Raw genomic sequence first — 20,177 nt, forward strand, 5'->3', positions numbered from 1 at the left:
CATTCCTGTAAGGTCTGAGCTCACATTCTGTGGTCATGGCTAGGAACATACCAGGCTGCACTAATTTTAGGACCCATCTTCCTCGGGTAGTAGGTAGAATATGTTGTCCAACCTCCCTTCAGAGAATGGAACATTCTCTATCATTATTGATCACCATTGAGGGCAAGGTCCTATAGGGGCTCACAGAAGGGTCCATTATGTTCTTCCTGATGGAGATGACCAGTGACAGTGGTGAGAGGGATCTGTTAGAGGTCTAGGCCCATCATGTCTGTGTGGGAATCCCAGGACTCCCTGACTAGGGCACTAGGTGATGGGGTGGTTTGGTAGTGACTAAAGAGTCGTCATTAAAGTATGCCAGTCTCTTGTCCTTATTCAGCTTTTGTAGTCCTTACTTTGACAAGGTTAGCTTTGGCATGATTGGGGGATGTGTAATAGGAGGTAGGTGAGGAGGGTTTCTAGGTCTAAGTAGGAACTATTTCATTAGGTACTTTAAGGTGTCTTTTTAGGTCTTCTACTTGCTTGCTTCATTCATTGACTCACTGCATACATTATTGTGCAATTTTGCTTTAAAGTATATATTTTCCCCTAACTTATGGATATGTGTACTTATGCCCTATCCCATGGGCCCTGGTCTATATCTAGGTTTTGAGGATTTGTTCTGAAGTGCGCCACCTGAAATGGAATTAAAGAGTCCTATGAGCTAGGAAAGTTCTCACCAGAGTAATGAAGCTGAAGGGTTGGCATTCCACTCCTGAAGTCTACAGACATAGTCTGAAGTGAAACATACTGAGGTGGTACTGCTTGCACACAATACCATCATTTTTGTTGGCAGAATAATATTCTATGGAATATATATCCCATAACATCTTTTTAAATTATTACTATTTTTATTTATTTTTAAAATATTTTTTATTTGTTTATTAGATAGAAACAGAGAAATTGAGTAGGGGGAGGTAGATAAGAAGGAGAGAAGCATCATCTACAGCACTACTTCACCACTCAGGATATTTCCCCCTTGCAAGTGTAACTGGGGCTTGAACCTGGGCCCACAGATGTACGTTCAACTAGGTGGACCACTACCTAACCCTTCCCATAATTTCTTTATCCAGTCATTTGTCAGTGGGCATTTAAACTGCTTTCACTCTTTGGCTATTGTAAATAATGTAGCTATGAACATAGAGATGCATATGTCCCTTTGAATTAGTATTTGCTTATCTTTTGGATAAATGCCCAAGAGTGGTATTGCTGGATCATAAGGTAATTCTGTTTTTATTTTTTTAATATTATTATTTTGGATGGAGACAGAAATTGATAGGGGAGGGGAATGTAGGGTAACTTTGTGAAACTTTGCCCCTGCAGGTAAGGACCTGGGCTTGCACCTAGGACCTTGAGCACTACAATGTGTGTGATTAACCAGGTGTGCCACCACCTGGTCCCTATTTTTATTTGTTTAAAAACTCTCCATACTGTCTTCTGAAGGCACTGTACCAGTTTGCATTCCCACTGACAGTGAAGCAGCGTTCCTTTTTCTTCATATGCATGTTGCTTCCATAATGAAAATAAAGCACTCCATTAATGGGACCCAAAGATGTAAACTCAGGTAGGAAGTGGAGAAGTTCACCATCTACATCTCATCTTGGATGAAATTTGAAGGAATCATGTTAAGTGAGATCAGCCAGGAAGAGACAGGTGAATATAGGATGATCTCACTCATAGACAGTAGTTGAAAATTAAAAACAGAAGGGAAAACACAAAGCAAAACTTGGACTGGAGTTGGTGTATTGCACCAAAATAAAGGACTCTGGGATGGGGGGAGGGTTCAGGTCTTAGAACACAGGCAGAGGAGGACCTAGTGAGGGTTGAATTGGAAAAGAGAGAAATGTTACACATGACAAACTATTGTGTTTTACTGTTGACTGTAAAATATTAATTCCCCAGTAAAGAAATTAAAAATGAAAGTGGAAAAGTTTGGCGCTGCACTAATTTGCATTTTTTACCAACAGTGTAGCAGAATCCCTTTTTATCTCTACAACCTTGGCAACATCTGCCATTTCCTATTCTGTTGATATGTAAACTCACTTTCTTTAGCTGGAAAATGGGGCTAGTTACAGCTACCTTGCCAGTTTGTGATGAGGATGGGAAAACCTTCAAATTTTGTTTTTCTACAGCACGAATGAGTCCATTTGCTCAGAGAGGGGCTAGAAGCCTTAGGGAATGTGGTGCCTTCCCTGGTCTGGGTATCCTGAGTGTTTCAACATGGACTGTGCTGGAGCATGACAGCAGAAGGACCAACAAACACCCCATACTTGTCCTGTTGACTAGTACATGTTAAATTCATGAAGTGTGATGACCTGATACCAGTGAAGCAATAAAGTTGAGCACAAAGGTGTTATCATTCTCAGGGAACTGCTAGGGGCAGTGAAGGTCACTTTTGGCACAGCTCATTTCCATTTGGTTAGAAAAAACAGATATATAAGCATTCAGGTAATTGACTGGGGAGATAGTCTAATGGTTATGCAAAAAAATTTTGTACCAAAGGTGCCAGATTTAACCCCTTTTACCACCCAATAAGCCACAGCTGAACAGTTCTCTGAATAAAATAATAATAATACAGATTAAAAAATAACCCAGGCAACCAATGGCTCACGAGGTAGTGCAGTGACTAGAGCATTAGACTTGGGAGGATAAGGTTCAAAGTTCAATCCCCAGCATTGCATGTGCCATAGTGATGCTTTGGTTTTCTCTCTTATCCTGTCCTTTCTCTTGCTCATGTCACCAATATATAGACCCTTTAGAAAATAATTGTCGGTGAGACCCATGAGAACACATATTTTGCCATGTGTCAGGACCCAGGCTCAAGCCCTGTATCCCCATGTGCAGTGGGGAAATTTCATGAGCAGTGGATCAATGCTGTACTCTCACTCTCTCTGCCTTTGTTTTCCTTCTCTATATCTCTCTGTTGCTCACACTTTACCTCCAAGACCCAAATCACTGGTCACTGGGAACTTTATTTTTACACCACTGCTGATAGGGAAGCAAACCTGGAAAACAACAGAGGAAGCTATGCACTGTTTCTTTTATCTCTGAGGAAGAAAAGAAATGACAGTTGGAAGCAGTGATAGGTATAAGTGTGACAAAAAAAGAAATGAGGGCAGGACCACAGGAAAAATGGGCAAAAAATATATATATGGTAATAAAGTTATAACTTTAAAGTCAGGCCATATCTGTGACCTTGGAAGAACTACTGTAGTTTCCACTAGGGAGGGAATGGGGATACAGAACTCTGGTGGTGGGAACAGTATGGATTATGCCCCTGCTATCATATAATTTTGTAGATCAATATTAGATTACTAATAAAAATAATAATAAAGAAAAAAGAATCTATATTTTTCAAGGGATAAATCATCACTAGTATTATTCTTCTGATTTTATTAATTTTTTTGTGAATCTTGGGCCTCGTGCATGCACAATTTTACCACTCTCAGGCAGACTTTTTTTTCATTCAAATATATATATTTGAGTCAGAGAGAGGGTACGACAATGTAGCAGTGGAATTTCATCTGGTGCCATAATATTTCTTCATGTGGCTCAAACCTGAGCCTCATGTATGGCAAGATAATATTCATTCCCAACTGAGCTGTCTCTCCAGCCTGAGCTGTGATTTTTAAACTAAACAGTTCTGTTTGTTGAGAAAGAGAACCAGAGAATTACTGCTGAACTCTGCAACCTCAAGCATAAAGTCATGTGTTTAACCAGTGACATGGAATCACATCCCCTACCTTCCTCCACCCCTCCTTTTTTTAAACAAGGTATGAAAGGGGACCCTATCTTGATACATTAAAGTTTGTCAAAAGGGCTTTCTAAAGCACAAAGTCAGAAACCCTCTGAAAACTAAATTCTTTCAGAGAATTTAGTTTTTAGTGCCTGTGAAGCAACCCCCAAACAGGTGGGTAGCCAGAGCTCAGCCGGGATCCTTGCACCAGTCCTTGCACTGTGCACTATGTGAACTTAACCCGGTGCACCACTGCTGGCCCCTGTCGTTTAAGACTCTTGAATATTTTCTGTTCTTAACACCAAACTCTGGCTTGCTAACAAGAAGCTTCTGACACTACAAAGGGATAACAAATGGTTAAAATGTTTCCTTGAAAATGCAGATAATCCATATGATCTATCATTTCCTCTGTCTAAAATGGGTGGGGGATGTAGCACTTTCTTTTACATGAATCCTTGAGGTGAATCAGTGTACTAGAACCACAGTATTACATTGTGGCTGTGGGTTTTATGCCATTTTTAAAGAAATATGAAGTTGGGGAAACCTATCAGAACACCTGTGCTGCAGAGGTTCCAGGTTTAGTCCATAATGCCACCTTACGCCAGAATTGAGTAGTGCTCTTCCCCCCCCCCCCCCACATACTCACTCCATTCTCTCTAAATACATAAAGGAATAAATATATCAGCTTGTATAGCTATTCTCCTATTTGTTTAAAAATAATTTTTATTGTCATAAGGGTTATCACTGGGGCTCAGTGCCTGCATGACAAATGCACAACTCCTTATGGCCATTTAGGAAAAAAATGACCATTATTATTATTTTACATATTGTCAGTCCCTCTTTTATAAAGTTTATTTATAAAATGGAAATATTGATGAGACCATAGGATAAGAGGGGGTACAATTCCACAAAATTCCCACCACCAGAACTCTGTATCCCATCTCCTCCCTTGAAAGCTTTCCTATTCTTTATCCCTCTGGGAGGATGGACCAAGGATCACTATAGGGTGCAGAAGACCGATCCATACTCCCAGCCTGTGATTCATGTTATTCCACAATAGTGCACTGTGTAACAGTTGTCAGCATCCCCATCCTCATCCACCTGCATGGCTGGCTGCCTGTGTCCTGCTCAGTGGCAGGGAGCATGATGGACTAGACCAGTGTTTCTGTCAAATCCTCAGCTTGCACTCACAATGCCCTAGGTGACCATCTCTTAATATCCAATGAGTCTGATTTTACCTTTGGTCTATCTTGGAAGCAATAATTATCATACAAAAAAAATGAACATAGAAAAAAATCTTCCTCTTTGTTTTCAGGCCCCAGGACCCTCAACCAGATTGTAGGCACTATTCTTTTTTTAAAAAATAATTTTAAAAATTTATTTTTGGTAAAGTTAGAGAAAAATCGAGAAGGAAGGGAGAGATAGAAAGAGAGACAACTGGAGCACTGCCTCATTGCTTATGAAGCCTTCCTCCAGAAGGTGGAGATCATGGACTTGAACCTGAATTCTTGCACATGGCAACACTTGCCTTTAACAGAGTGAATCACCAATCAGCTCTACATGGCAGGTATTTTCACCTCATCTGCTTAGTGTAACTTCTCTCTAGGCTAAGGTGATATTTCTGTGTTTCATTAGTGACTCTGCAGCAATAAACCTGACCCACTGTCTCCCGCCAGAGCATAGAGATGAGACCCCCTTCCCATTCACTTTCTCATTCTGGTTCCTGTCTACTCCCCCACTTCCAGAACTCTTTTCCCCAGGGCCAGGAGCTCCCTGCATCTTCCCCTGTCCTTCTTGTTGTCATTGAGACCGAGAGTGCTCTGCTGATATCCAACTATCTCCAGATGTGCAGTGAGAAACAGTTCTGTCTGCAGACATCCTGTGTCTTGCTTCTTTTATTACCCCGGGGTTATACCTGGGCCTCAATGCCTTCATGGCTCCACCATTTATGGCAGCTATTTTTTAAATAGAGGGTGAGGGACAGAGAGAGTTAGCGGGTAAGGGAAAAACAGAGAGGAGAAACATCTGCAGCCCTGCTCCACCACTTGTGAAGCTTCCCTGCTATTTAAACTGGAGCTTGAACTCAGGTCCTTGAGGGTGGTAAATGTGCATTCTATACCAAGTGAACCACAACCTGATTCCCCCACCCTGTGATATTGTACAAGCAATGGACTAACCAGGTGTTTTGTTTTGTTTTTCTATTAATGCTTCTGGTCTCCTGGGTGCCTTAATGACTTAACTTCATTTTATTTATCTATTTTACAAATTGATATCTAATTGACATAACATCTGTGGATGTGAGGTGCACTACCTATTGATTTGATACATCTAGATATTGTAATATGATTACAGTAGCATTGGCTACCCTTCCATCTCTGCTACATATTGTTTCAATCTTTTTTTTTTTTTCCCTCCAGGGTTATTGCTGGGCTCGGTGCCTGCACCATGAATCCACCGCTCCTGGAGGCCTTTTTTCCCCTTTTGTTGCCCTAGTTGTTGCAGCCTCGTTGCGGTTATTATTGCCATTGTTGACTTTGCCTTGTTGTTGGATAGGACAGAGAGAAATGGAGAGAGGAGGGGAAGACAGAGAGAGAGGGGAGAGAAAGATAGACACCTGCAGACCTGCTTCACCGCCTGTGAAGCGACTCCCCTGCAGGTGGGGAGCCGGGGGCTTGAACCGGGATCCTTACGCCGGTCCCTGTGCTTTGCGCCACGTGCGCTTAACCCACTGCGCCACCGCCCGACTCCCATATTGTTTCAATCTTTCCAAGCAGTTGAAACATTTAAGATATACTTTATTTCTGACTATAATTGCAGTGCTGTAGTTATGTTTCCAGAATTCTTTCACATCTAGCTACAACTTTGAATCTTTTGGTCAATCTCCCCAAACCCCTAGTAGTCCCTAGCCTATTCTGTTTCTATGAATTCAGCCTTTTGTTGTGACTTCAATAGGAATTTGGGACTATTAGCATATGAATGATGACAGCCTGAGGCAGGACACACAGAGAAGGGAATGTATAAAAGGCACAGGAGCAGGTTGTTCTTTTTGGCTGCTGCTGCTTCTCCTGGTTAGAAGCATATTGGCAGAGGTGAACCAGGTATCTGACATGGTTACTTCTCCTAGGAACTGAACAGGTGTGACTCTGCTAGCTGGTAAACTTTTAGACCCCTCTACAATGATGAGCAACCTTTACCAGGGCTGATAATTGTTTATCTTATGGGACTAAACTTTTGATAACTATATTCAGGCTTTATGGACCTAGCATACTCTTAACCCTTGATGATAATGTTGCACCTGGGTCCATGATATAAAGAAATCCACAAGGAACCAAAGGTGATGTAAAAGCAGAGAGTCTTTATTGTTTTCCAGCCAGCTGGGGCCGAGTTACCAAGGGGCTGGTGCAACAGCCTTCTGGTAATCGACCCCGTACCCAAGTCTTATTAGGATATATATACATTTCAGATTACATGACTATGTGACAAGGTTCAGCTACACAATGACAGTTTTACAACAGTAGTTATCTATAGTCCCCAGGTGCAGGGAAGGGGAGGGGGTCTCTTTGACCTCGAGGTTATCTCCTTTTCCTGACCCTAGGCTCCCAGACTGTTTTCTCAGAGTCTGTCCTTGGATTTATCTCCTGCCTTCTAGACTCCCAGGCTTGTCTCTGTTTACAACTTTAACTCCTGAGAATTGCTTTCTTCCTCAGGGACAGGCTTGTCTTATAATTGTCTACTTAACCCTTGGGTTTCCTGAGACTAGGTTCATTTGTCTCGTTATTTACCATCTTACATTAATTTCTTTTTGCTCAGTTCCTACAATAAGTGCTTATTTTGCCTTTTACCTGTTTCACCCTCTTAAACCTTGTATTGTTTAAACCAGTTTCCAGCTCCCCACTGTGAATCCTTTTATGTGCAGCAGCCCCCAACCACACCCATTTTAAGTTAAATAACAACAGCCTTTATAAATTTCACATGTAAAACAGTACTCTTCTTCCTCTGTCTGACTCACCTCACTTAACATTATGCCCTCATGGCCCATCTGAGTGGTCAAATGGCAAATCATTTCCTTTCTGTTGATTGAATAAGATCTTTTGTAGGGGACAAGGGATGCATCATCCAGTAAAGCACTAAAGCATACACATTGCTATACATAAGGTCCTGGGTGCAAACCCTGAGGCCACTACATGGGTGCTTCTGCAGAGGAGGAATGCTCTTCTGTCTCTCTCTCTCTCTGCCTCTCACCGTCTGTCAAAAAGAAAAGAATGTCCACCAGGAGTAGTGGTATCCTGTTGTCGTATGCTTTACATTGGCTTGTTCTAGCCCTCCCCCCGCCAAGAGAATTGGATCAGGCCTGCTAATTTTGAGGCCCGCTTGGCCCCGCCCCAAAGGAACCCCCCGGGAGAGGGTTCCTGAGTTCGAGAGTGCCAGAGTTTCAGAGGGCTCTCAAGTACGAGAGTTCCAGAGTGCCAGAGTGCCAGAGTTCCTGAGTTCCTGAGTTCGAGAGTTTCAGAGTTACAGAGTAAGAGAGAGTGCCAGAGAGACAGAGTTCCTGGGTTCCTGAGTTCCAGAGTAAGAGATGGTTCCTGAGTTCAAGAGTAAGGGAGAGTGCTTGCGCCGCCGCAAAGAGACAGCGGAGTTCTGTTTGGTGATTAGTTTGTCTTAGTTTATGAATCGTTGTTCCTGAATAAAGAAATACAGCTGCCCTGCCCAGCCGTTGTCTCCGCGTCTCTGTTACCCGCCCGCGAAGCCAACCCGGCCGGCAAGAGCCTACGAATTTTAACAACATCCTGTAGGCATGGAGTCCCCAAAAATCATAAACATCATCATCATCATTTTGTATGCACATAGCATGACTTTAACTCATCTCTCTCTCCTTCTCTTCCCCCTCTCCCTCCCCCTCTCCTTCTCCCAGGACACCAGCAATGATTGGCTGCTCCTTTGTGGTCAATCGGAAGTTCTTTGGTGAAATTGGTCTTCTGGACCCTGGAATGGATGTCTACGGAGGAGAAAATATTGAACTTGGAATCAAGGTTTGTCACACATTGTCCTGTCCTTGTGTTATATTCATCTTTGTGAGCAGAGCTGCTTGACCACCCTTCATGTGTATTTAAAGTTCTTTAGCTGGTGAAGAGACAGATGGTCACAGAGCTGTCTACTTTATCCCATCCCTGGGGAAGTTCACCCATCCTTAGAAGTGGGGAGACCTGGCCCTCCCTTTACTATTGGCTGCACAATCAGCTTTGTGCCTAATACACCCCTCAGGACATTGGGGAGCTTGGTTCCCACTTACATCTACTCCCATTCTCCCTTAGATTTTCTTTCATCTAAAGTGAATATTTCTTTTCCATGTATTTTGACAGTTCATGTACACCATAGACTCTTAGATGTCAAAGGAAGAAGGCTCTGTTCTGTAGGACCCTCCCTTTTCTAAGAGATGCTCAAGGTGGCATGTGGGTAGAGGGTAACAAGGGGTCACAGAATGTGCCTCTTGCAGCCCCCTACTTCCATGTTTTCCCCACATATTGGGGGCAGGAAGAGGGTAATGGTTTACAATTCAGTTGTTGATACATGAGTCTAATTTCTCATCTCCTTGTGATAGATGTCTGCAAAATACTCTCTTTCTCAACCTAGGCCTGTTTCCACAATCATGCACCCTAATACTTCTCTATCCCACCCCTTACCTTGTTCCCCAGAGCCCTAATCTACCACCTACATCTGTGTTTTATGTAATCAACTTTGCTTCAGGTCTTGTTTGTAAGACAAATTCTACTGTGAAGGAAATGTTGAAAACCATTTGTATATTGCAAACTTTGCTTTAGAATTAAGATAAACCAGAAAAAACAGGGGCTGTATGTGTGTCTGGGAGTCTTTTTTAGTAACCCCAAAACTCTCAGTTAACAGTGGGCTTAGTTCTCTTGCCTAGAACACCTCCCCAAAGAATGGGTGCTGATGTCAGAATGGGTTTTTCTATATGTCCACAGCACCATGCTCAGTACCTTCTAGAATGCCAGAGAACTTCCATTTTCTTCTTATGGCTGTTGTCCTCAACCTCTGCCGTACCAGGCTACAAGGTTTGGGGGACCCAAATCTTAGAGGGAATCACCTTTTCACCCCAAGTATTAAGAGGACCATGCCTAACACATGACTTAATAGTTTTGTGTCTGCTGGGATGATGGTTGGGCAGATTATAAATGAATAAGTGGGCCAGTGGCTAAGTGGTCATTGAGAATCAAATCTGTGGTAATTTGGAAGGTGGGTAATTTGCCTTGATGGCTGGATGAGAGATCAAAACTGGCCCTAGGGACTTATCTGTGCCAGAAGGGAACTGAAGTGCCCTTTGTATAGAGAGATAGGGTGTTACTTTCATTTTCAATCTTAAGATAAGGGAGCTGGTGAAAATACCTCATTGTGTAGTGAACTGCTTTGCCATTTGCATGACCAGGTTCAAACCTGCCTTCCACTGCACTGAAGGAAGCTTTGGTACTGTGGACACTTTCATTCCATTTCTCTGTGTCTATAAAAAGAAAGAAAGAAATCATTTTAAGATAATGGGGATCTGAATGATTATATGTACTTTGAGGAGGAAGCCAGTGATGGTGAAGCAGTGCTGACAGACTGCTGTGCTTCTGGAGGCAGGCATAAAGTTGGAGGGGTCATGGGGTCAGGAGGGACCCCCCTATTTGTTGGCCACTTAGGCCATGTTATGGGAAACCCTCTGTCATTGGCTGTGGCAGGACAAGGTCACTCACACTCACAGAGACATTAGGGTCCTGAGTGAGAGATTCTCTCAGCCCCCAAAAGACTAGTGAAGGTTCCAGCCCTCCACTGTGAAGGAGGAAAAGTGGTTTCTGGACTGTAGCCTCCAGCTCAGCCCATCCTATCAGCACTTTCTGCCTCATCTCATTGACCAGCAAGTTCCACTACTGTGATGGATGTTCACGAGCCCCCTGGCCATTCTATGCACATCCTTGGTCAGTGCTGGTTGAGCAGGGCATAGGTGCCACCCTCTATCTCTTTCAGAAGGACCAACCATGCCCAGCACCTACATGCTTCTTACTTCTGATAGGTCATGATCACTCCTCCACAGAGTTGAGTTGGCTCAGGGTCCCTGCAACTGAGTCCACCCAACATTCTGAGTTTGCACAGTGGCCTGTGACCAGCTGCACTGACTTTAGCAGAACCTCGTGCTGAGGCAGGTTCTCAGTCTCACCCTGACATGGTAAAACAGAGCTTCTGGGTGAGGCTCCCTGATGTGCTTTGTTTTGTTTTTAGATCACCTGGTTGACAAAAATGTTGATTGATAAGACTGTTATATGTTGGGGGGGGTCAGTACATCTCTGTTCCCCAGATTATCATCTTCCTCCACCACAGGGGACTAGGCCCCCAACATCCATTAGCCCACTTCCTTTCTGTTCCTTTTGAGCCTTTAGATATGCTAAAATAAATACAGGTTATTAAAATTTAACCCTCTCTCTTTCCTGCCTTGGTGCTCAGATCCCATCTCTAAGTGAGACCATCCAGTAGTGGTCTTTCTTCTTCTCACTTCTCTCACTTAACATGATTACCTACCTTCCTTCCATGTTGTAGCAGAAAAGTTTGCCATTTCTTACTTCTGCTCAGCAGCATTCCATTGTGGATCAAGATCAAAACTCTCTTAACTTCTCACTTGTTCTTGGACATTAAGGTCAATTCCATATTTTGGCTAAACAGATAATAATGTATTTATCATCTAACTTTTATCTGACAGTATAACATCACCCACAATTAAAGAAGAAACGGGCTGGAGTGATAGTTCACCAGCATGCCCTGCCTACATTTAAGCCCTGAGACCACATGGGGGTACTATATAGCACGTCTATGAACATAGGTGTGTGTAGATGTCTTTAGATGAGTGTTTTTGTATTCTTTGGATAAATGCCTAAGACAGGAATTGTTGGAGCATCTGGTAGGTCCAATTTCTTTTAAATTTCTTTATTGGGGAGGATTCATGGTTTACAGTCAACAGTAAAATACAATAGTTTGTATACATGTAACATTTCTCAGTTTTTCACATAACAATTCAACTCCCTCTAGGTCTTCCTCTGTCATCATGTTCCAGGACCTGAACCCTTGCCCCCACCCCCAGAGACTTTTACTTTGGAGGAACATCCATTTTTAATATTCTGGAGAGTCTCCCAACCTTTTCCATAGGGGATAGACCAATTTACATTTCTATCAATAGTTTAGATGTGTCCCTTTATAGCCACAGCCTTGCTGGAACTTTTTGTTTCTGTCCTTTCAGATGTGGGGCATTCTCTCAGGTATGGCAGCTTTCTGTGTTTTAATGAGCTATCAGATTGATTCTGTTATGCACTCAAACTTAAGAGTCACTGGTCTAAACTCCAGCCTCCGGCAGCTTTCTGGAATAAATGCCTTTGATCAGAAAAAGAGCCCAGGTCAGAGACCACAAATTTCAAGAGCCCCATTGGGCTGCCCCTCAGGGCTGCCACTGATCCACAGTTAGCTTGCTTCTCTCAGCTAGGTCCTGAGGCACTAGTCCACTCCCCTACCCACCCCCCAAGTTCAGGTGCAGGACCAGATGGCTGGTAACAGCATTTTCTTTTGCATGAAGTTATTTATGGTTTACTTTGGTTTATGCTTTTTCGTCATTATTGCTATTATTAATTTTGGAGTCAGGACCTTGCACATGCAAGGTAACTTTACCAATTCTGCACACTGTTTTCCTTCAGACAGAAATATGGCTAGAAGGAGTGATAGCATAGTATCAGAGCTTCCCCTGGTGCTATAGTACCCCCATGTGGTGTCAGGGCTTAAATGTGGGCAGGGCATGCTGGTGAACTATCACTCCAGCCCCTTTCTTCTTTAATTGTACGTGATGTTATACTGTCAGATAATTTAGATGATAAATACATTATTAAGAAACTCATCCCATGGGCTGGGAAGGTGACTCAGAGAGTATAGACAGCATAGGGCTTGAGTGCATGAGACCCCCATATATGCAGAAGCAGGTGGTTCTCTGGTCTCTTTTGCCTTCTCTTTCTCCTTTTATTTCATAAAATAAACACATATTTTAATTTATTTTTTAAAAACTATTTAGTTTATTTAGGATAGAGGCAGAGAGAAATTGAGAGGGGAGGGAAAGAAAGAGTGGAAGAGATATGGGGGGGGGGGAGAAAGAGACCTACCTGCAGTACTGCTTGACTACTTGCTTCCCTTCCTGCAGGTGGGAGTTTGGGGCTTGAACCCAGATCCTTGTGCATGATAACATGTGTGCTTTACCAGGTGTGCCACCACCAAGCCCCTAATCAGGTTAAGTGAGGTATATACCTATGTTCATAGCAGCACAGTTTGTAATAGCCAAAACCTGGAAGCAACAGATGAGTGGCTGAGCAAGTTGTGGTCTGTATACACAATGGAATATTACTCAGCTATTAAAAATGGTGACTTCACCATTTTCAGCTCACCTTGGATGGAGCTTGAAGAAATCATGTTAAGTGAAATAAGTCAGAAACAGAAGTTTGAATTTGGGATGATCTCACTCTCAGGTAGAAGTTGAAAAACAAGATCAGAAGACAAAACACAAGTAGAACCTGAACTGGAGTTGGTATATTAAAGCAAAGTAAAAGACTCTGGGGTGGGTGTGGGGGAGAGTACAGGTCCAGAATGGATGACAGAGGACCTAGTGAGAGTTGTATTGTTTTGTGAAAAACTGAGAAATTTTATGCATGTACAAACTATTGTATTTACTGTGGAATGTAAAACATTAATCCCCAAATAAAGAAATTAAAAAAAAAAATCAGGATAAGTGAGGTAAGCCAGAAAGAGAAGGATCGATATGGGATTATCTCAAACACAAAGTAAAACTTGGACTGTGTTTGATGTATTGCACCAAAGCAAAGGACTCTAGGAAAGTAGTAGGGCGGAAGACTCCAGGGTCCTGGGGCATGATGGTGGAAAAGGACTCAAGTTGGGGGCAGAGAGCATTTTTCAGATACCTATCATTGTGACATGAGAAACTGTACCCATGTATCAGCAATTGAACTGTAAACCCACCCTTAGGAAAGCAGTAAAAGGGAGTATCCTAGAAGCAGATGAGTTCATGAGACAGTGAAGGGGAGAATGCAAGGGAGCCCCCAGGTGAGCCCTGGGTGAAGTAGGCACATGTATGGAGAGCTTCAGAGGACCCTTCAGTAGGCTGATGGCCAACCCTGGGGAATGAGTCAGAGAAGAATGTGCAGGATACCTCCTAGGTCTCTACTCTGGGGTACCCTTGGACCCTGATGCTTGGGGCCAGAAACTCAGTGGTGATGATAGCATCAGGGGTCTGAGTCAGTGGCATCTATCAGAGAATGAGAGTGAGGGAGAGTGGAGCTGCCTTTGTCCATTCTACAGGCTCACAGGGGGGTGTGGGGGGTAGTGAGCTCAGGGTCTGGGTACTGCTGAGCCATCTCTAGGCCCAGTTTCTACATTAAAAAAATATTTATAAAAAGGGAAAGAATAGATAATGAAAGAAGGCTGGCAAATAGTTTTATCTGTTTCTAAAAACATAAAAAGACACAGGTGAAATGACCTGAGAGATTCTCCATTCATATGAACTAAGGTGCTTATCATCTACATTTGAGTATACACATACGGTTCACTTAACTTTTATATATTTTTCTTTTGCATATCATTTTATTGAGACATTAGTGGCATACAATAAAGTTGTTGACACATGGGAACAATTTCTCATGCATCCCTGTGATAGGTGTCTACAGAACACATTCACACACAACATAATTTCCTTCTTACTTTTTTTTCCCCCATAGCACTGCCCTGTCCTGGCTTATGGTGGTTTGGGAGATTGAACCTGGAACTTTGGAGCCTTAGGCATGAGAGTCTCTTTGTATTAGATAGTGTGCTACTTTGCCATGTGCATGATCCAGGTTTCAGCCTGGCACCCACAGCATCAGAGAAAAATTCAGTGCTGTGGACTCATCACCTCTTTCTGACTCTCTGTCTTTACCTGGAAAAAAAAAAACTGGTTAAAAAAAAAAAAGCAGGGACTGGGTGGTGGCACACCTGGTTAAGCACACATTACCCTATGCAAGTACCCATTTTTAAGTCCCCAGTCCACACCTACATGGGGGGAAGCTTTATCAGCGGTGAAGCAGGGTTGCAGACATCTGTTTCTCTACCTTTCTAGATCCCCCTCCCCTCTAAATTTCCTTCTCTCTATCAAATGAAAAAAATGAATAAATTCTTATTCTTCTTCTGGCGTTTGCCCTTCTTCCATACCCAGTCAACAGCGTCAGGTTGAGCCTGATGTAAAGTTTCGAGACCTCCTTTGAATCTGGAGAGGTGGCAGTCGTTGACTATGTGGGTCATAGTCTGTCTGTAGCCGCAGGGGCAGTTCGGGTCGTCTATGGCTCTCCAGCGATGGAACATAGTGGCGCACCAACCATGGCCTGTTCGATAGCGATTGAGGAGGGCCCAATTATAACATGCTGGGTCAAAGCCGGGTTGATGCTTGCAGGGGTCTGTGATGAGGTATTTGTTCTTTACCTCAGCTGACTGCCAACTCTGTTTCCAAGAGTCTGGAACAGAGAAGTTCAGTGTAGGCGTAGGGGACCAGATTGGATGACGAGACATCAAGCGTTGGACAGGGTGGGCAAAGATATCCGCGTATATTGGCAGGTCCGGTCGAGCGTAGACGTGGGAAATGAACTTAGATGATGCCGCATCCCGACGAATATCTGGTGGGGCGATGTTGCTAAGAACTGGCAGCCATGGAACTGGGGTGGAACGGATGGTTCCAGAAATTATCCTCATGGAGGAATATAATTTGGAATCGACCAAGTGGACATGGGGGCTACGGAACCATACTGGGGCACAGTATTCTGCAGTGGAATAGCATAATGCCAGAGATGATGATCGTAGTGTGGAAGCGCTCGTGCCCCATGAGGAGCTGGCCAGTCTTGCAATGATGTTATTCCTCGCGCCCACCTTTGCTGCAGTTTTTATGAGATGTTCGTGAAATGACAGGGTGCGATCGAGAGTAACACCAAGATAGACTGGCTGGGCTTCATGCCGGATTCTCGTATCGTCAAGCTACACATTAAGCTCACGCGAGGCCGAGGCATGGTGTAGATGGAAAACAGATGATACCATTTTTGCAGTGCTAGGGATGAGTCGCCATTTTTTACAGTAATCAGATATCAGAGACATGTCTTTCGTGAGTGTTTCCTTGAGGATGTCAAACTTGGATGCCTGAGTTGCACAGCAGATGTCATCGGCATAAATGAACTTCCTTGAAGAAGTTTCTGGAAGGTCATTGATGTAAATATTAAATAGCGTAGGAGCCAGAACAGAGCCCTGGGGGAGGCCACTTGAGACAAGTCTCCATCTGCTAGACTTGTCACCCAGATGCACCCGGAATTTTCTGTTTTGGAGAAGAAATGATATAGTGTTGGCCACCCATGGAGGCAGGCATCTTGAGATCTTGACTAGGAGACCACGATGCCAGACCGTGTCATAGGCTTCTGTGAGATCAACAAAGACAGCACCCATCTTTAAATTCTTCTTGAATCCATTTTCAATGTAAGTTGAGAGGGTCAGGACTTGTTCGCAGGTAGATCTTCCTGGGTGGAAACCAGCTTGGGCGGGTGATAGGAATTTCTCTGTAAGAGGAGAAATTCGTGACAGAAGCAGCCTCTCAAGGAGTTTGTAACACATGGAGAGGAGAGAAATTGGTCTATAGCTGGCGGCCAATGTTGGGTCTTTCTTTGGTTTCAAAACTGCTATTATCTTCGCACGACACCAAATTTCGGGCATAGATTCGGATTCCAAGATGTGGGACAGGAATGTAGTGAGACACTTCTTTGCCGCAGGGCCCAAGTTAAGAATGAGTTCTGGGGTGATGTTATCATAGCCAGCAGCCATTCCCGGTTTAACCCTCTTCAAAGCGTCTTCCAGTTCAGACAGTGTAAAGGGAGAGAGTTTTGGAGATGGACAAGATAAACGGAAGTGGGATGACCACTCATGGGAAATTTCTCTTTTCCAGACTGGGTCGATCTTAGCACGTCCAACTTGAGTTAGGTGGCTGGCCGCTGAGTTTGGAGATACGGGAGGATGGGAGACAGGAGAAGGTTGGCTACCGGCACCCAGACTATGAAGAAGCTTCCAGGCCTTCCTACTTGAGTGGGTGAAGTTCAGACTTTCTGTGAGTTGTTGCCAGTGGGCTTGGCGTGCTGCATCCAGGGAGGCAATGAGATGGTCGGCCACATCTGGGTCGCCCGACTCATCATACTGCTTTAGTAGTTGCTCGCATTCAGCATCAAGACAAGGTGTATAGTTAGCACGTCTCCCACGAGGAATAGCTTGGGAAGCTGCTTTGAAGATGGCTTGGCGGAAGCGCCTGTAGGAATCTTCAGAGGGGACAGAGTTAATTGGAATTGCAGGAATAGATTTGTTGGTAAGATCACTGAACAGACGCCAGTTTGCTTTTCGAAAGTTCCATCTTAGTTTCTCCAAGCACAGAATCAGTGGGAGCTGGAGATGATATGTGGATGATAGCTGGGCGGTGATGACTGTGCGGGAAGTCCTTGAGAACTTGTCTCGTAGCGGAAAAGGCTTGGCCGTTGACTGTGCTAATCCAGCACAGGTCGGGTGACGAGTCTTTATTCCATCTAGCACTGTGAAAAGAGCCTGGCTGTTTAGGATCGTATAATAGGGAGAGGTCATTCGCTGAAGCCCAGTCGGCTAAGATAGAGCTGTCAGCACGAGTGGAAGAATATCCCCAGTCTTGGTGATGACTATTAAAGTCTCCAACGTAAATGGCTGGGTGATTCCAGCTAGGCAGGACCTCATTATCCCATGAGGCACTGGGAGGCTTATATACGTTGACGAGCTGATTAGTTCCAATAGTAATGGAGTCATAGAAGGTCGAAGAGGCAGTATAGTAAATGTCCGCAAGATACGATTTGGCGTAGATGGCTCGGCCGTGTTTAGGATGGAGATTATAGCATATTAAATAGAATCCACTGATGGTGAATCGAGCAGCTTCATCGACTGCTATATGTGTTTCTTGTAGGCAAATGACATCTGCCTGATGCTGTATCGCCAATTGACCAATAAGAACGTGTTTGGCAAAGGACAGCCCCTCAACATTAAGAGCAGGACCAACAGCTTGAAAGCTGTCATGAGCTGCTTGTTGCTGGCTTTGAAAGTGACTGGGATCCATGTGGATTCAGTCGTCTAGGAAGGATCGTCAGTTTCCCCAATGAATGGGTACTCATGGGATGCACCACGGGAAGGTCGATCCAATGCATCCCATAAATGAATAAATAGTAACATTTTAAAAGAGCTTGTGAAAGAGGGAGAAGACACCATAGTACTCCTTCTCAGTCCACGGGGCATACATCTATGGTGTGTGCATGTGGTGGTGGGCTTCAAATCCATGGTATACTGTGTGAGATTTCTTTTGGTCCCAACAGGGTTTTGTTTGAATTTTGAAGTTTCTCCATCTTTTTTTTTTCCTGAAATGTTTTTGGGAAAATATCTCAAGTTTGTTGCCACTAGTGTTATCACTGGGACTGTTACAGAAAATATCCGCAGAACAGCTCCAAGTGTTACAGCTCCAGGGTACTGCAGATCTAAAGGACAAGTCTGAGGCCAGACCACGTGGAGGACAGGGAGATACTTTATTATACCACCAGAATCTATGGACTTCTGCCACACTAAACCAACTGCCTGATTTGGAAAGCCACTTATATACCCTTCAAGCCGGGAGCAGTGTGCACTGATTGGATACAGGGTGGTATATTTGATTGGCTACAAGGTACACCAAGCAGGTGTGTTCAAGGGTAATGTGCAAACCCATTGGTCACATTGTGAGTCATCAAGGTACATACAAGACAAAGGATGAGGTGGATTACATTCCATACCCAATCTGGGTTGCCAAAATGCAAGTGAAAACAAAATGATACATACAATTTGGTTGGCTACATTCTGCCAAACGAAATGATTTAACCAGATTGGTTACATTTCTAGTCCTCTAGGTTTGCTGAAATGCAGGAACAGCAGACACACCTGTCTGTCCACTGTGCAATTGGGGAACATTTTATTTCATTTTCCCTCCTCTTGAAGTACCCAGGAAATATTTCCTCAGGAGACTGGCTCATATCTTCTATGTACCATGAAGCTTAACTGCCTCTAGTCGTCTGGTCACAAATCATAGGGACACACTTACTACACAGGGTCCCAGGGTCAGAATCAGTATAAGCAAGGAACCAAGAAATGGGGCTGTCCAGGGGAACCAATTAGGAAAACTGGTCCATCAGGTCTTTTCAGCTCACACACTTTGTTTTTATGCATTGTTTTCTTAGGTGCAGGCAAACTCTGCAACACACTTTAAATATGGACAGAAAAATGCACTTAGACTCTCACATTCTAACTCCTCAAATCTTGGCCTGGGATACATAGTTCCAAGTCCCACTTGAAGATCTGGAAGTGAAGGTAATGTGGGAGATCATGCAGAAGTCTGGATGCTCATTTCTGTGATATCTACATAGAGTATCTGTAGGGTCAGGATGACTGGTCCATTCTTACTGACCTATGACTCTTGTTGATGGGCTGCTTTTGCTCTGGTGTGGTGTATCCAGGCTTTTTTCCCTGTAACTTTAAGAGCTGTGGAGGTAGTTAGAATCACCTGATGGTAACCATCCCATATGGCCTATAGTGGCTCTTTCTTCCAAGTTCTCACTCATACCCAGTCTCTAGGTGAAAGCATATGAATCGGAGTATCTAAAGTGATTGCAATCTTTTCCCCAGCTGTTATTGAGATGTCTCTCATAACTTTTCCCAGTTGTACCATCTGTTTTCTCCGTCTCTGCTCTCCTATCTCATGGGTGTTTCCTCTTGAGACCTTCATAATTGGAGGTGGTTGTCCAAAAACTATATCGAATGGTGAGAGACCATTTTTTCAGGGGGTGCACCTTGCTCACAGCAGGGCTAGTGGGATTAACTGGGGCCACAACAGTCAAGTTTGCTGGCAGAATTTGCTTAATGTGTTTTCCAATGTCCTGTTCATTCTCTCCACCCTTCCAGAGCTTTGTGGGTGGAATGTAGTGTGCAAATGCCATTTTATTTCCAAAAGTTTGGCCACCTATTGAACAACTTGGGTTACAAAGGCTGGCCCATTATCAGAACCTATACTCGATGGTAGCCCATATTTGGGAATAATGTCCTTCAACAGTGCCTTTGCCAGTTTTCTTGCCTTTTCTGTTCAGGTAGGACAGGCCTCTACCCATCTGAAATATGTGCAGACTAAGACCAGTCCTTGTTTTGGATTGTTTTTGGCACAAGTCACACACTTCTTGCATACTGCCACAGTCAGAGCTGCCAGCTAGGAGATGTACAAATAATT

The 20,177-nt window shown here is 43.7% G+C and overlaps 1 protein-coding gene across 2 annotated transcripts in view; it reads left to right on the forward strand.

Moving 5' to 3' along the window:
• GALNT17 (polypeptide N-acetylgalactosaminyltransferase 17) overlaps window positions 1-20,177 on the forward strand; it is a 518,762-nt gene that overhangs the window by 400,634 nt on the left and 97,951 nt on the right. For both annotated transcript variants that reach the window (XM_060173552.1, XM_007523650.3), the window contains one exon: window positions 8,685-8,802. In XM_060173552.1, coding sequence (XP_060029535.1) covers window positions 8,685-8,802 — 118 coding nt within the window. The remainder of the gene's footprint in view (window positions 1-8,684; window positions 8,803-20,177) is intronic.

Source organism: Erinaceus europaeus, chromosome 15, assembly GCF_950295315.1.
Source record: "Erinaceus europaeus chromosome 15, mEriEur2.1, whole genome shotgun sequence".
Taxonomy (NCBI): Eukaryota; Metazoa; Chordata; class Mammalia; order Eulipotyphla; family Erinaceidae; genus Erinaceus; species Erinaceus europaeus.